Source organism: Durio zibethinus, chromosome 21, assembly GCF_047325235.1.
Source record: "Durio zibethinus cultivar Kanyao isolate XHJ-2024 chromosome 21, ASM4732523v1, whole genome shotgun sequence".
In the NCBI taxonomy this organism is placed as follows: Eukaryota; Viridiplantae; Streptophyta; class Magnoliopsida; order Malvales; family Malvaceae; genus Durio; species Durio zibethinus.
In genome coordinates, this window is record NC_143182.1 from 1252981 (window position 1) to 1269996 (window position 17016).

The 17016-nt window shown below is 36.2% G+C and overlaps 2 protein-coding genes across 51 annotated transcripts; both read left to right on the forward strand.

Annotated features, from left to right (window-relative positions):
- Positions 1-351: 351 nt before the first annotated feature.
- On the forward strand, positions 352-13240 carry MEE44 (Nucleotidyltransferase family protein). 50 transcript variants are annotated; one of them, XM_089749764.1, is made up of 20 exons: positions 352-1450; positions 1929-2474; positions 2572-2688; positions 2773-4773; positions 4857-4973; positions 5160-5342; positions 5423-5485; positions 6005-6076; positions 6171-6434; positions 9036-9155; positions 9688-9747; positions 9920-10013; positions 10364-10404; positions 10531-10608; positions 10714-10798; positions 11323-11485; positions 11576-11648; positions 12299-12497; positions 12614-12754; positions 12858-13240. In XM_089749764.1, exons 1-12 carry the CDS (start codon positions 566-568, stop codon positions 9920-9922), a joined length of 4431 nt encoding a protein of 1476 aa, XP_089605890.1. In that variant the 5' UTR covers positions 352-565; the 3' UTR covers positions 9923-10013; positions 10364-10404; positions 10531-10608; positions 10714-10798; positions 11323-11485; positions 11576-11648; positions 12299-12497; positions 12614-12754; positions 12858-13240. The 50 variants fall into 50 exon arrangements, with proteins under 50 accessions (XP_089605890.1, XP_089605868.1, XP_089605866.1 ...); XM_089749742.1 differs by lacking the exon at positions 9920-10013 and having other exon boundaries at positions 12836-13240; XM_089749740.1 differs by lacking the exon at positions 9920-10013 and having other exon boundaries at positions 12299-12493; positions 12836-13240.
- A 1180-nt stretch (positions 13241-14420) lies between these two features.
- LOC111304588 (SPX domain-containing protein 3) lies at positions 14421-16521 on the forward strand. Its single transcript, XM_022901281.2, has 3 exons — positions 14421-14755; positions 15671-15836; positions 15955-16521. Exons 1-3 carry the CDS (start codon positions 14519-14521, stop codon positions 16320-16322), a joined length of 771 nt encoding a protein of 256 aa, XP_022757016.1. The 5' UTR covers positions 14421-14518; the 3' UTR covers positions 16323-16521.
- The last annotated feature ends 495 nt before the right edge of the window (positions 16522-17016 follow it).

The following is a 17016-nucleotide window of genomic DNA, read 5'->3' on the forward strand; positions in this document are numbered from 1 at the left end:
TTAAGGTAACAAAGTAATCCACACTTCTAATTTTCCAAAAAAGTGCTGCTCCATGCTTCATGTCTTGAATAAGAAACCAATTGCTACCTTTCATTTTGAGAGTGCCGAAGTTTAATATATTTTTTCCACTTTTTATCATTTGTTTATTAACTTTTATAAACTTTTAATTTATCTTTAATCTTTAATTTCTTATCTATTTAATTTACGCATTTAAGTTTTTCGAATATGTAATTTTAAAAAACTGGATACCATCTGAGGAATTAATTGATTGATATTTATTTTATTAAATTTTTATTTTTGAAATTTATAATTTTATTTATTTAAACATAATTAGCACATCCTCACAAAATTATGTCTGAAAATGTGAGATTCGGCGGATTAGGCTGGATTGGAACTCAAAAACCATCTTCTAACATTACCCGCAAATTTCTCTCGAGCGTCTCTTGTCTTGGCCATTTTTCTTTCCTACCTTCGTCTCGAGAAGCTCCCTTGTCTTTCTTTCTGCTACAAAACAAAGCCTTCCAGAGAGACAGACAAAGAAAATAAAACAAAAAGGAGTCCAAGAATGTCCCAATCAAACCCTAATTTTCCTCCCGAACAATTGTCTAAATCTCTGACTAATTCGATGATGGCTCAGAACCAAGTCATCGACTCACTCACTTCCCACATCTCTCTCTACAATTCCCATTCTCTCTCCCAAAATCCCAACCCTAACCCTAACAACAATCCTAGGTCTTCAATCCTCAGATGGTTCTCGTCTCTCACCGTCCATCAACGTCAAGCTCAACTCACCATCGTCGATTTCAACTTCACCCAACTCCTCATCCAAATGCTTAGCAAGCTCCGTACACGTGGCCATGGCTTCTTCATTATCCTACCCGACCTTCCCTCACGTGATCCTCCTTTCCTTCCCGGTCTCTGTTACAAACAATCACGCGGTCTCCTCTCTAGGGTTTCCGAGGCCAATGAGTCGGAACAGCGAGTTTTTGAGTCGGTTCGGTTGTTCGGATCCAGAGAAGGCGAAAAAATCAACGATTGTTCGTGTTCGGTGAGTAGTCTCGATTCGATTACGGTGACTGAAGGGTTAGTTGAAAATGTGGATCGGTTTGTTGAAACCATGGATAAAGTATCAAACGGTGCGTTTTTGAGGGGTGAAGAGAACGAATTGGGATCCGATTGGGTTGAATTAGAATGGTTAAAATCAAAAGGGTATTATAGTGTTGAGGGTTTTGTGGTAAATAGATTAGAGGTAGCGTTGAGGTTGGCGTGGTTGAATTGTAATAATGGAAAGAGAAGAGGGGTGAAGTTGAAAGAGAAGGTGAAGGCCGCAGGGGTAGCAGCAAATGTGTATCGGAGGAAGAAAGGATGTGTGGATTGGTGGGTAAATTTGGGTGATGCAACAAGGAGCAAAGTATTGACTACAATTTTGGGAAAAGCTGCTAAATCCCTGGTATTGTTTAAAACTTAGTTATCTTGATGTTCATTTAATGATGGGTTTTATCCTATGAAATTGCCATCATTATGGATGACTGAAATTACTGTTTGATTGAATTCTAGAGTAATTTGTTTTGTTGATGAATAGGAGGTTTAACTATGGAGGGCTGGTTAAGGGTAAACTAATTATAGGAACTCGTTGTGAGAGCTTAGAAGAACCTTAAATTGTAGTTTTATATTTCTTTCATAATTTCCTCTCTTTATCATCTTGGGGCTTCGCATGTATACTATACAAGGAAAGATTTGTCGTTATTGCTTGTGTCATACTTGGATCTTTCTTTACCTAGATTTACTATAATAAGATGTGTATAGAATACTTTTAAAGATTTCCCAGGGATGGATCAATTGTAATTTTGAAAATTGTTAGCTGCTTGCCGTAGTATTGAAAATTTTGTGAACAGTGAGACTTAACTTTTTATTGATTGGGCTTTCAGATTCTCGAGGTTCTGAAGGCAGCGGGTAGTGCCTCAGAGGATGAAATGTGGCTTTTTAATGCAGGAACAGTGGAACGGCCAATGAGGTATAATTATAGTGAAAAACTTTTGGGCGCCACCCCAAAACCCCTGGAGGATGCGGGTTTTGGCATAAATATTACAGCAAATTCTCGTTCTGGAAAACCTACTTCTGTAGCCAATGTCTTCAGTAGTTTATTTGTGCTTCAGGATATTGTTACTTTGGTGCTATCATGCCATCATAATGAGTGTGATATGGGAAATGTATTTTTTAGTGCATTAGGCTCTGTAAGTACTATTACTGATAGTATATTAAGAAAACTGCGAGGATTTCTCATGGTAATTTCACTTGATTGCACAAAACTTGAACTTCTGGGAGAAGGAAATTTTAACTCTTCGTCCAATAAATCCAAGGATAAGTTCAGTGCATGTAGCCGTAAGAAAAAGGGAAAGCCCCGAAACATAAAAAAGCAAAATCCCATGCTGAAGACAGAGGTGGATGACCTTCCATCCAAAAAATCTCTTAAGGTATTTTTTTCTTTATTGGAACCCTTTTTGATGTGTTTTTTCATTCATTTATATGTGTTGAGAAGTTTTATTTTAACTGTTTCTAGTATTATGTCAGGATCTTGAATACAAATTGACTCATAATAATAAAGCAGATTTGATGGAGTCCATCAAGATGTGTCTTGTACCTCATGATAAAGATATAAACAAAAAAACTCCATCACCAATGGAAATGGTCGCACAATTTTTCATTTGTATGGTATTCTTTTGTTAATTTTTAAAATTTTAAATACTGTTTTAACTGGTACTCTGTCATCAGGAACATACCCAATCATTGGTTGGTGGAAAGGGACGAGCTGCTGCAAGGAAGAGTCGGAAGGAAAAAAATAAGAACAAACACTCTTGCATCAATGATGCAACTGAAGTAAAATCTTCCAAGAAGGCAGTCACAGAGTCTTCTTCTACATCTTTGGCTTTTCAAGATGAGTCTACAAATTCCCAAGGGGTATTTAATAATTTAAGTGTACAAGAGGGTGTTCCAACTGTTACAATGAGTCATAGTAACATTCTTGAATCAACTTCAAGTCCTAGTAGACCAGATAATCAGCTTTTCAGGGAGGATATTGCCGTGCATGTGCAAGATCATGAGGTTGGTTCCACTAATGATTACCATCATATGGGTACGAGGTGTCAGCAGAACTCAAAAGATATAACCGTGAATGAAATTATTCTTACCAGACAAGAGGATTCAAATTGTAGGGTAGAATGTGATGTTTTACCTCCTGTTGTCCTAGAACCTGTTTGTGTTTTCACTGGTGAAGGCATCAACATACAAAATTCTCTTACAGCAAGTAAAATTCTGGAAAATTCAACTTCTGATGTATCAGTGAACACACTTGACGTTAAAGAGGGAGTTTCTGTGATTCAGGTGCAAGATAAAAAATTTTATAGTACTGCACCCACAAGTTCTCCACAATGCCTTTCATATGAGTGGCCTAGTGTAGCTCCCTTTTATTTTCCTTCTATTAATTCACATGTTCCAGCTGCCACAGACAGATTGCACCTGGATGTTGGTCACAATTGGCACAATCACATCCGCCAACCTTATGTGCCCAACTTGCATCAGGCAAGAAATCCTCCAATTGAAAGTGGGTGCAATCGAATTTTACCTCGTCCCATGCCAATGAGTTTAGATTGGCCACCTATGGTACGAAGTGGTTCTGGATTGGCACCATCAATTACATGCAGTTATGACTCTGGATTTATCTCAAGGCGACAGACTGCTTTTCAGCAGAGCTTTACTTCTCAAAATTTTCAGTTTAATACAAAGTGCCTTGAGGATGAGAGAAAGTATTCTGGGGATTTCTTTGACTTGCCAGATCTTGCAAATACACCAGAACTTGCTGATGAATGTGACAGCCACTGGATATCAGAGGAAGAGTTTGAGGTGCATGCTGTTTCCAGTATAGATTATAATCAATACTTCGGTGGGGGTGTGATGTATTGGAATCCTTCTGAACTAACAGGGACAGGGTTTTCTAGACCTCCATCCCTCAGCTCTGATGATAGCTCATGGGCCTGGCATGAAGCAGACATGAGTAGGGCTGTTGATGACATGGTTGCTTTCTCTTCATCTTATAGTACCAATGGTTTGACTTCTCCAACTGCTGCTCCATTTTGTTCGCCTTTTGATCCATTGGGTCCTGGACATCAGGCAGTTAGTTATGTTATGCCAGGAAATGAAGTGTCTGGTAAAATGCTGCATTCTCCATCAGCAACACCAGATGCAGCAACCGAGGAGGAAACTTCTGGATCTTTGACCAATTTATCTAGTGACGTTGAAGGGAAAACGGGGGATTCACTTCCTTACCCCATTTTGCGTCCTATAATCATTCCAAACTTATCAAGGGACAGATCAAGATCTGACTTTAAGCGTGGTCATGATCATAAGAGCCCATGTGTTCCTCCTACTAGGCGTGAACAACCTCGGATAAAACGGCCCCCATCACCAGTGGTGTTGTGTGTTCCTCGAGCTCCACGTCCACCACCACCATCTCCTGTGAGTGACTCAAGGAAACAGAGGGGTTTTCCAACGGTTAGATCTGGTAGCTCTAGCCCAAGACATTGGGGTATGAGAGGACTGTACCATGATGGAACTAACTCAGAGGAGGCTTGTGTCCGCATGGATGGTACTGAAGTTGTTTGGCCTTCTTGGAGAAGTAAGAATCTTTCAGCCCATCCAATGATCCATCCCCTCCCTGGTGCTTTGTTGCAAGACCGTTTGATTGCAATGACTCAGCTTGCTCGTGATCAGGAACATGTATGTATAGCACCAACATTATGTCATTTCTGACGGTTATGGCTTGTGTATTAAATTTGTGGATTTATGTGATTATTCTGCAGCCAGATGTATTGTTTCCTCTGCAACCACCTGAGTTACAGAGCTGCCCAGCACGAAAGGCATCTCTCTCTTCAATGCACAGCCTCCTTAATGATGAAATCGACTCTTTCTGCAAGCAGGTAAGCAGTTTATTGATCCCTAGAAAATGAAGAAGAGGAAAAAGTAAAATGATTGATCCTGTTCATTGTTTCCATGATCTTGAACATTATTTTGCACAAGAAATTTCTAGTTTTCTGTGTCTTATTTGTTCATTTACTAGGCTTTGCTATATTACTGACTGTTTGTATGACGTGTTCATGTGCAAGGTTGCAGCAGAGAATATGGCTCGTAAACCATACATTAATTGGGCTGTCAAGCGGGTTGCAAGGTCCCTTCAAGTCCTATGGCCTAGGTCAAGGACGAATGTCTTTGGTTCAAATGCAACTGGCTTATCTCTTCCAACAAGTGATGTGGACCTCGTGGTTTGTCTTCCTCCAGTCAGGAATCTGGTGAGTGCCTTTGGGGATTTTTCTGTTGATCATGTGCTTATAATTTATGGCAAGAAACTCATCTGCAGGCATGTTTTTAGGAACCTATCAAAGAAGCTGGGATTTTGGAAGGACGTAATGGTATTAAAGAAACTTGTCTTCAGGTATTAATAATATTGTAATTGATTGTGCTGTAGGTTGAACTTTTTGTTTCATTTTCTTTATATTTCAACTTAGGCAGAACTGCTTTTGAGTTACATAGAAATCGAAATATCTAGTAAATGTGTATTGGACTTCATTTTCTTTATATTTGTTAATTCTCTTTCTCCCTTTTTTAAGAAAAGGCTATAATAAATGTTGTTTACTTACCATGTAGTAGACATTGAATTAGGATTCTTGATTTTGTAGTATAGTACTTCCTGTTACTTACTATGGCTTTTCTTCTTCGTAATTAATGTACTGGCATCATTTGAATTTTCCATTGTTCCTCTCTATGTGTAATATAACTTATGATACCCCTCCAGCAGTTATATTTAGCTCTTGATGCACTGCCGCATGGCTTGCTTGAATTTTGCATCTGTGTACTTGATTTTCCCGTGCAATATTTATGTGAAATTTATGTTATTATCTGATATTTTAACATAGCTTTTTGGAAGATTGACAGTGTTACATTTATTTTCCAGCATGCTGCCAGGTGCCTTGCCAACCAGGAATGGGTAAAGAATGATTCTCTGAAGACAGTGGAAAATACAGCTGTAATGCCTTGTCTTGTTGGATTTAGTCTTCGTTTTTATCTGTACTCCTTTCTTTCCATCTCTTTCCTTATAATGTTATCTTTATGGCATTCAGATTCCTATAATTATGCTTGTGGTAGAAGTTCCTGATGACCTCATAACTTCTGCGGCCTCTAATGTACAATCACCCACAAATGAGCAAATAGATAAAACTGCTGAACATTGCAACCATGCTCATTCTGACACTGTTGCCTTAGAAGACTCTGCTTCACCTAAGTGCTCACAAATAAATTATGGCAATATGAAGGATGTCAAGTCAGTTCGTCTAGACATCAGTTTCAAGTCTCCATCACATACAGGACTCCAAACTACAGAACTGGTAACAAGAATTTAACTTCACCATAAATGCTGATCTTTTGTATTTTGTCTGACATTGGAGCCCATGGCATATGCTTCTATTTGCTAAATTGTAGCCTCTTTCCTGGAAAATTAAGGAGAATGTTTGTTTAACTATTGCTTGATGAAGGATGTTACTAGCAAACAACAACAACGACACACTAAGCCTTATATCCCATACTCTGGGGTCGGCTGTATGAAAAACTTAATAAGAGAATCAGGTTAAGTTTGAGTTTGAATCTTCTTGCGCTACTAATTTCTATCAACAACCATTTTTCATCTAATATTTTGACCATCATATCGTTTTTAATTACTTGCATCCATATCTTTCGTGGTCTGCTTCTAGATGTTTTGATCTCTTCTAGATCTAAAGACTCAATTCTCTTAACCGGTGCATAGCTAGGCTTACGCTTTATATGTCCAAACCATTGCAAACGGCCCTCTCTCATCTTCTTTTTTATTCGAACAGCCCTTAATTTTTCTCGAATCTCTTCATATCTGATTTTGTCTCTTCTAGTCTTACCATACATCCAAGCATCCTCATCTCTGCTACGTTCATTTTCTTCTCATGTTGTTTCTTAACAGCCTAACACTTAGTTTCATATAGTAATGCAGGCCTTACAGTTGTTTTATACAATTTCGCTTTTAACTTTAAGTGCCTCCTTGCCTATCTTGCTTGAATCCTATGTTTGATATTTGCTTCTATCTTAGTATCACTCTAAATAATTGATCCCAAATATCGAAATTGGCTACTCTTTGGTACTCCCTCATCATCCAATTTAATCACACTAGTACCCACTTTCTTGTGACTACTAAACTTTAGTTCCATATATTTACTTTTAGATCTACTCAATTTAAAACCTTAAGACTGCAATGTACTCTTCCATAATTCTAATTTCGTATTAAGGGCATCACAAGTTTCAGCAACTAAGACTATATGATTAGCAAATAACATATCCCATGACACCTTATCTTGGATACGTCTAGTAAGTTCGTCCATAACTAATGCAAAAAGGAAAGGACTTAGTGTTGAGCCTTGATGTAATCTTGAGGTAATAGGGAAGCTATCTGTCATGCCCTTAACCATCCTCACATTCGTTACCACTCCTTTATACATATCTTTAACTATGTTGATGTACTTTAAAGGTACTCCTTTCTTCATTACGGCCTACCAAAGCACCTCTCGAGGAACTTTATCGTATGCTTTCTCCAAGTCAATAAATATCATAAGTAGATATTTCTTTCTCACCCAAAAACCCTCCAATAAAAGCCTCAAAAGGTGGATCGCCTTTGTTGCGGGGCATATTAACATAAACCCAAATTGGTTTTCGGAAATAATGACCTCACTTGGTAACCTACATTCAATTACTCGCTTCCAAAGTTTCATAGTATGACTCATAAGCTTTATTTCTCGATAGTTCAAACAATCTTGTACATCACCTTTATTCTTGTATAAAGGCACAAGAGTGCGCTTTTCCTCCATTCTTTTGGCATTTTTTGGCTACGCCAAATTTTGTTGAAAAGATCCTTCAACCATTTTATCCCTATTTCACCCAAGCATTTCCAAACTTCAATCGGGATTCCAAATGGTCCTACAGCTTTCTTTAATCTCATCATTCTCAAAGCCTCTTTAACTTCGTAGCTTTTAATAGTACGTCTAAACACATGATTTACATCATGTGAAGTTATGTACGACCCACCTATATCATGCTCAAAATTGCTATTAAAGGGATTATCAAAATAATCTCTCCATCCCTTTTTAATCTCCTCATCCTTCACTAAAACTCTTCCGTCCTTGCCTTTGATGCATCTAATGCCATTAAGATCTCTACTCTTCTTATTCCTCATCTTAGCAATTTTGAACAGTTCTTTTTCTCCAACTCTTGTCTCTAGTTTTCTATATAACTCCTCGTGGATCCTACTCTTTGAATCTTGAATAGCCTTCTTGGTTTGCCTTTTTTTTTTCCTTGTACTTTCGATAACTCTCCTCATCCTTATTATTCCATAAATTTTTATAACACTCCCACTTAGCTTTAATTGCCTTTTTCACATCCTCGATCCACCACCAAGATTCCGTTCCTAATGGTGCCTTACCCCTAGATTCCCCAAGTGTCTCTTTAGCAACCCTTTGAATTCCGGCTGTAATATTTTCCCACATTACTTGTACATCCTCAACAGGATTCCAATCAACTTCTTTTACGAGTCTATCTGTAAACGCTGCCATTTTGTCCCCCTTCAACCGCTTAATATGTGTTACTAGCAAGGATCTTATGTTTGTCAATGTTGGATTTCAGAATAAGATTATTGACTGACCATCAGTGACATTATGAGCTTTTGTGGTGTTCGTTTTACTAATGTTTTCCAACTTTAAGGTCCTAAATTTTAGAATGAGACAAATGTATCTAGTCATAGTGTGTACATGGATTTAGGGTATTCATTCCTGTTCTCATCTTTTAATTTGATTTTGGGCATTTCCTGTTTCTCATTCTTGTCACACAGCTCTATAATTCTACATATTAGATTCAGATGTTTTGCGTGGTTATTATTTTATAATTATTGGTACATTTTAAATTGTTCTTTGCAGGTGAAGGAGCTGACTGAGCAATTTCCGGCTGCTACACCTCTTGCTTTGGTACTAAAACAGTTCTTAGCAGATCGTAGCCTGGATCAGTCTTACTCTGGTGGCTTAAGTTCATATTGCCTGGTGAGTAATGTTTGTGTGTAGAAAAGAACTGAGACATTGTTTCTAACCAATTTACCATAGAAATTTATGATTTGACCATCCTGCTTATGTATCTGCAAGTATATTTACATACTACAATAAGATCTTCTTACAGATTAGCTTAATAATCTAAGTTTAAGAGCACTTTCTTCTAGCTGTATTTGTTAGTTTACTTTGACATTCTTAAGACTTATAAGTTGGGTGAGCATTGGCTGTGTAGCTATGAACAATGCACCCTAATTCTGAAATTTAAGCTTATTTGCAGCTTAACTGTAGATATAACTGCTTTATCCATTACCTGAGCCATTCAATTTTCAGCTGCAAGATTTAAGTTGGAAAATAAAGATAAAGAAGACATTGACTTTCTTCATAGCTTTCTGCTAACTTTTGCATAGATATTAATGCGTTTACTGAAGTTCCACTTTAATCTGCCACTGGCTAGGACAGTTTATTTATTGGATGATAAAGTCATTGAGTTTGTATTTATTTGCTTGCTATTTCATACATGTTGTAGGTGTTACTTATTACACGTTTTCTACAGCATGAGCATCATCTTGGACGGCCTATCAACCAAGTAACTTAGTACTTTAAATTGTTTTTATGTTTTTCTCTTTTCTTTACTGATGTTTGAGTGCTTATAGCTTTCAGTTATCTTCACATTTTTCATTTTGCTGGACGGGAATAAATTTTTAATTCATGCTATTACCATAGGGATTGAAATATCTCTTTTAAATGGTTCTTTGTAGTGAGGGAAATTGTTCTTTGATTCAACATTGATAAATTGAATGATGATATTCTGATGCAACTTGTGGAGCTGTTTTACAGTGGTTTAATCTGGAGGTGGGAGGTGAAAATGTTATTCTACGCATTGAACGTTTAACTTGAGAGCTTACCTAATGCCAATGCTGTACCATTCTTTTTTGTAATATTTTATACTTAATATTGCCATCAATATGGGGGACAGTTTGGTGGGATGAACGGAAAGACCCTCTACTGGCAAGTTTAGATTATTGATTAGAGAATTGAAGTATGGATTTGATATTATAAAAGGATATTGATATTTGATCTGGTTCAGAGACGAAATCTTTTAATGCTCTTTTTTAACTTAAGTTTTTGTTATCTGTGTCTCCTTTGTGCTGGTGGTAATAAACAACTGCTTTTGCCTAACTTGAACTCAGTGTTTCTTGCAGAACTTTGGAAGCCTTCTAATGGATTTTCTTTACTTCTTTGGGTGAGTCAAAAGCTTCCAATGTTGTTTTTATTTCTGTGGTAGTTGAAAACAGTTTCCTGACTGCTATTGTACTGTAAAATGTTTATGAACATTAATGATTTATTATTTCAATGCCTGATGGCACAGGAATGTGTTTGATCCACGACAAATGCGTATTTCTGTGCAGGGAAGTGGAGTATATATAAACAGAGAGAGGGGTTATAGGTAATAGCAATATTTTCATTTGCTGGGAACTGCTTATAACATGGCTGCTTCTCAATATTCTTATCCTTTCTATTGAATGCTGATGATTTGATGCTTCTATTGTAGCATTGATCCTATACACATTGACGATCCTCTTTTTCCAACAAATAATGTTGGGAGAAATTGCTTCCGGATACATCAGTGTATCAAGGTCAGTCTAAGAATGGGTTTTGATTCATTAGCTTTTGACAGGTAACTGGCCATGGCATGATTACTGCTGTTAGGTTGTCTTTACAGTTATTTACAAATAAAATGTTTCTTTAAGTTTTACCATAGCTTTAAGTAGGAGAAAAGGAAAAAAATAATTCTTAACTTGCTTCTGAGAAAAGAATCAGTGGATTGCAGTGTGGTTATCTCTTCAATTAAGGCACATAATGGCCTTATACAAAATAGTAGTAACACTGTAAGAGAAAAGTTTTGGGAAGACATTGACACTTTTAGTAAGTAAGGGCTTGGCTTACTACTCTATGGAATGTATAGGATACAAATATTAATAGAAATTGTGGTACATTGTTAAGCCATATCTCTATGAGCATAATCTTTCTGGTAGCATTAATATGTAACTGTTTGAGTATGGGATGTAACAACAATTAAATGATGCTTTTCAGAAATGCGATTGTGTGATTACTAAAATTTCTCTATTATGTCTTATAAATAAAATATTTTGTAATGCAGGCATTTTCAGAAGCATATTCTATTCTGGAAAATGAGCTTACCTGCCTATTGAGTAACACCGATTCAGGTTTTAACCAACCATGCAGATTGCTTCAAAAAATCATCCCAAGTATCACTTTAACATAGTGGCTTAGTTGTTTGATGAATCTTCATCGTCCAGAAGGTACTTTTTGCCCATATATTGTTGCTTAGTTGGAAATATATAATTTAGGCTTGTCTGAAACATTCTTATGCTAACATTATTTATGTAAAGCTGAAGCCTTCACACAATGGGAGCTTTGGGACTTGACTGTTTATTGAAAAGTCCCTTGGGAATAGGCGCTAAGGTGATCATTTTGATTGCTACTTATTTAAGATTCAATAGGAAAACTTCTTTTTGATAAAAATTTTAAAAGCAGATTTTTCCTTTGCATTAATTTGTAACTTTTAAAAAGGAAAATCTAGATTCTTCAAGAAATTTATGGTGTTTGTGGAAGATATTTCTGCTTCACTCAACTTTTGGCATAACGCACTGCAGCTTAATCTTGCAATTGATTATTGCAAGTGAAGGATGCTCCAGTTTAATGGTTAAAAATTGTTTTCTATGGTTTGACCTTGGTCAAAGTAAGACTGAAATGGTGAATATGTAAGTAGGCACTATTCTTTTGGAGATCTTTTACAATGGAACTGTTAAAAATCTGATGCTACATCATGCGATCAGTTTTTAAATTTATGGTTCACAATTCTAAGTTCAATTAAGGAATTTGGTATATCCCAACCTTCTAATAACAATCCTAGTGTAATGAATCTGTGTAAATCATAATTTTTATGCCATGTTTGAACTTTTCAGTGGAGCTAGGGAGATTGCTTGTGGAGTGTGTCCATGATTAGGAATTGGGCTGCTGTTATTCATAATGTCATAATTTAATGTATATCTTGATTCTTGCTGCATTTTTCTGAGTATAGTTGCTTATGCTAGAAAATTGTTGCATGACAGTTTCTGACTCCCTTGCCAACCTGTATTATCATATTGCAAGTGCTGTGCCATGATTGACCTGATAGTAGCACAGAAAGTTCTGAGTTTTCAACTGAGCTGATTGTGGTGCTGTTGGCCACGTATAGTATCTGAACTGAGTTCAGCAATGTGCACGAAGCATTGCAAGTTCATTGTATGAGATGCTGTAATTGTTATGTAGGTACTCAATTGACTTCTGTTATTTAGACTTTCATTCCCAATTTTCTTGCCTTGCTCCTTGTTTGTCTTTTAAACTATAGGTTAGGTCTGTCATTAAAGATGGATGCTTGAATGTAGGATAGAGAATCAAGATGGCTGGAGTAGTTCACTTGCCCTCCTACATGGAACAACCTATACGGCTGTACCTAGGTAGCAGGTTGGCGACCAGAAAGTAAAAGGGAAAGACACAAATGGGCCAAAAAATGGCTATTTATAATGGTAAGTACACACCAGTTATGTAAATTTTGCTGTTATGACCATCGCAATACAATGCTCTATTAGAACCAAATTGTTCGCCAGGCATCTTTCTTTTTTGGCATAGAATTGAACCTTTAATGGCCAAGTACCGGTCTCGGAAGACATTTCTGTTAGCAAGGAAATCGTTGATCCATACAGCTCTGCTGGTTAAGTTAGATATGCACTGGAGGCCCATTTTCAAGTTTCTCCTTCACGTGGGTTTCAACATGGGATTCTACGGACTAAGGCTCCTTTGAGCACAGTGTCTTAGGCCGCAGATTGCTCTCACAGGGAACTGCTGTTTGAATTTTTGGTAATGATGTTAAGCCCAGGAATAGAGTGGGGCATTAACGCAGATTATTTAATACCAACCTTTAATGGATCATGCTCTTTTTGTGAATTTGCTTTGGTTGTGTACAAACCCCATTTGGTATTGGAAAATTATGGCTCCATACTTCTCCATTTTCATCCAATGACTCCATACATTTCCTTTCAAATTCCTCAATTTAAATACTAGGTACTATTTTTTATTGGTAACAGTTGCAAGTAGGAAATAACATTATAATCAAACAAAAAAAAAAGAAGCAAAAATATGTGCCTTGAGATAATCATACAATTATACAAACCTTGAAAGATTATTATTGTTAGTATTGAGAAGAAATTAATAGACTTTGTAACATTTATTTTGTTTTTGAATTCTTGTTCATGTCCCGGCCAAGCCCATACCAAGTCAAACCCACGGGCCGATGCCTACCACAAGAGTTAGTATGCAGCTTTTGCTTGTTTTTCTTGGGGTGATTGGGGATACCGATTATGGGCAGGAAAGAGAAAGCCACCTCCTAAAGTTGCTGCCCAAAGTCCAAACTCATAGGTCCCAGGCCCCCGGTTCAACATCTTTGATTTTCCCTTTTCACTTTTTGACTGCCCCTCCGAGAAAGTTTGGGGACAAAATATAGCACTCAATTCCAATACTACGAGGTTAAATAACACCAAAATAAACAATTTAACAATAAAAAGAAAAAAAAAAATCTCTTCCAGCTGTTTGTATGACCAACTTTTGGCATTTGGTGTAAAAAAAAAGAACGACATTTTCAAGGAGACAAAAAATCACATATTCCTTCTTTTAGAATTGTTATGTTTTGAACATTTTGAATGCTTATTTATGGAAATACCAGACAGAGTTACTAGTACCATTCCCCGTAGAAGATTCCAAGGAATCATTCTCAGAATCATCCCCACTCCAAAGTCTCTCTTTCATTTTCCTATGCTACAGTGACAACCATCCACTCATTTTTGTGTCACAGCCCCAAATCAAGGCAAGTGGGAGCCTAGGGACCCATTTCATGCATCATTCACTCTGATTGACAGAAATGCTCACGAGCATGTGAATTTAGTCCTTCCTTAAACCTATGTATGCCTGCATTTAATTCACTATATATTCTATAAAAGTTAATTTAACTATTATCACATCGTCGAGCATTGCCATTGGTCCAATGTTCTTAGTATGACTGCAATAATCGAATATGCTGGGAATTCTCTTACCTCAACGACTCTTTTATACTTTTTCTAACTGCCACTTCATCACGCCAAGCATATGCTCTTTGATATTCTACTAATCTTTTGCCAATAAAACCAATTCATCTACCATTTCTTCTCCTTCATTACCGAGCTCTCTTTTACTATTCCAAAATCTTCACTGCCATTCAATTTTCTGGGTCAGTTGGAATTCGGACAGGCTACTCAAAAATGAAGTTTGGGAAGAGATTGAAGCAGCAAATTCAGGAAACGTTACCAGCTTGGCGGGACAAATTTTTGACTTACAAAGAGTTGAAGAAGCTTGTCAGATTGATCTCTTCGGCTCCGCCGGCGTCCCTGGAGTATGGAAAGGCAGAGGCTGAATTTTTGTACTTGTTGAACAATGAGATCGACAAGTTTAATACCTTTTTCATGGAAAAAGAGGAGGACTTCATCATCAAGCATAAGGTAAGTAAGTTTAATGCTTTTTTTATTGCATTTTTCACCCTTCCTCCGCCTTTGGGTGTATGATAGAATTACAAGAAAGCTTGATCTAGGCCACTAGCAATTGTGCATCCCAATAGGAAGTCAATTTTTATTTACTTTTTTAACTAGAGCATTCACAAAAAAAAAAAAAAAAAAAAGGGAAAAACCTTCTTTTTTTTCTTGTAAGAGAAGAGAGTAACTAAATTAAAATGACACATAAAATGAATATTTATTTAAAGATTCGATATAAAAAAATATAATAAATAAATTAAAATAACACATAAAACGAATATTTATTAAAAGATTCTATATAAAAAAAGATAATAACTAAATTGAAATGACACATAAAACGAATATTTATTTAGAGAACTTTTTTTTTCGATATAAAATAACATATTATCTAAATTGAAGTAACATATAAGAAGAATATTATATGTACCGTTTACGCAAAATTTATTCTTTACGTCGGTTGTTAGTACTTAAATGTTTAAAGTTTGAATTTAATATGATATCCGAGTTTACATTGGTTGTTAGTATTTAAGTGTTTAGAGTTCTAATTTAGTTAATTAATCATTTAATTTAATATGATATCCGAGTTTAGAGTTCGAATCTCTAAAAATACTTCTTTATTTTTGTTTAAATAATTATATTTATAAGTGAGGAACAAACTTCAACGATGCACAAATCTTTGTAAAAAAAGGTCCAACTGCGAGAGGCCAATCTCGTTCTCACATTCAGTCATAAGAATGGGCCATTTCTCGACTATAAAGAGACATATATGCATTGATCACTTAAAACTGAACATCACAAGGTTCACGGTTGTTGCTAGAATTCCAATTGCTCGACACTTGGAAAAAAACATTAGTAGAACTTTAAAGCAAGGGTCTATGGATTCAGGAATTGCAACAGAGGATTAAGAGAGTGATAGATACATGGGGCCCTAATGGAAGTAGGCCTTCAGAAGCAGAGTATAAAGATGAAATGGCGAAAGTTAGAAAACACATTGTCAATTTCCATGGCGAAATGGTCCTGTTAGAGAATTACAGCAATATCAATTACACAGGTAGTGAAAGTCACAAGAAGCTTTCTTCAATATTTTCGTATGTCTTAATCCTGTAAAAATCAGCCATTTGTCTTTCTTTGGTTGGTTAATTTACCAGGCAATGCTTTGAGTTGTGTAGGTTTGGCAAAGATATTGAAGAAATATGACAAGCGAACAGGTGGATTATTGCGCTTGCCCTTTATCCAGAAAGTGCTGCAGCAACCATTTTTCACAACTGATCTTGTTTCAAAGCTGGTTAAGGAATGTGAAAACACCATAGATGAAGTCTTCCCAGCAGAGGAAGAAGAAAGGACAAAGGAACGAAGAGAGGCAATAACGATAGAAGGGAAAGGGATATTTAGGAATACAGTTGCAGCTCTATTGACCATGCAAGAAATTAGAAGAAGCAGCTCCACTTACGACCACTTTTCTCTGCCTCCTCTCAACTTGCCCGACTCCGATCTCATACACTCGTTCCACCTCACGTCTCCAATCCCCATTCCCTAATGAGAAAACAGAAAAGGAATTTATGAAACATGTTGCCATGGATTCAGAACACATAAGTACACCTCGTACTTTTATTATATATGATGTTCTTATAAAGTTTTTTTCCTTTTTTTAGGATACAAATGCTGCATCCTGCAGTCAGTTACCAATACATTTGCTTTGGGTGGTATAAACAGATTGATATGTTTATGATGATTGATCACTGCCTTCTTACATCAATTTCTATATATATATTTTTTCAAAATATATGCTTAATTTCAATTTTTTTTGTTCCTTATAAATTGTGATCAGTTCATGAAAACACCTAATTGCATAGGGTTTTATTCATAATCTTTCACTCACAGATAAAAAACCCCAAACATAAATAATAAAACAATTTATTTTTGCTTCAATTTTAGGTTCCTTAAAGAAACTTGATTATTTACAAGTGATAGCCTCCCTTCAATTTTAGTTCTCTCCAACCTTGTTAATTTCATTTTATGTTAAAAATTGCTAAATTGCTTCTTTGATAAAAGACACACATTCTTGTGATAGTAGCTTAAATCTAACATAAAAATAAAATGTTAGTTTTATTAAATAAAGTACACATATGATATAATTTTAACATAAAAAGGAATTTTTGTATATAATTATGTTAAGGATACAAATGATTCTACATCTAATAATTAAATATTGGATTATAAATTTATAGGTA

Excerpts from the sequence above, each read along its gene's own strand:
- MEE44 (XM_089749742.1), top strand. The coding sequence starts at position 566 with ATGTCCCAATCAAACCCTAATTTTCCTCCCGAACAATTGTCTAAATCT. Across the intron at positions 6,435-9,035 it reads GACTCCAAACTACAGAACTG|GTGAAGGAGCTGACTGAGCA; the intron begins GTAACAAGAATT and ends TGTTCTTTGCAG. Across the intron at positions 10,405-10,530 it reads GATTTTCTTTACTTCTTTGG|GAATGTGTTTGATCCACGAC; the intron begins GTGAGTCAAAAG and ends CTGATGGCACAG.
- LOC111304588 (XM_022901281.2), top strand. The coding sequence starts at position 14,519 with ATGAAGTTTGGGAAGAGATTGAAGCAGCAAATTCAGGAAACGTTACCA. Across the intron at positions 14,756-15,670 it reads ACTTCATCATCAAGCATAAG|GAATTGCAACAGAGGATTAA; the intron begins GTAAGTAAGTTT and ends CTATGGATTCAG. Across the intron at positions 15,837-15,954 it reads CAGCAATATCAATTACACAG|GTTTGGCAAAGATATTGAAG; the intron begins GTAGTGAAAGTC and ends TGAGTTGTGTAG.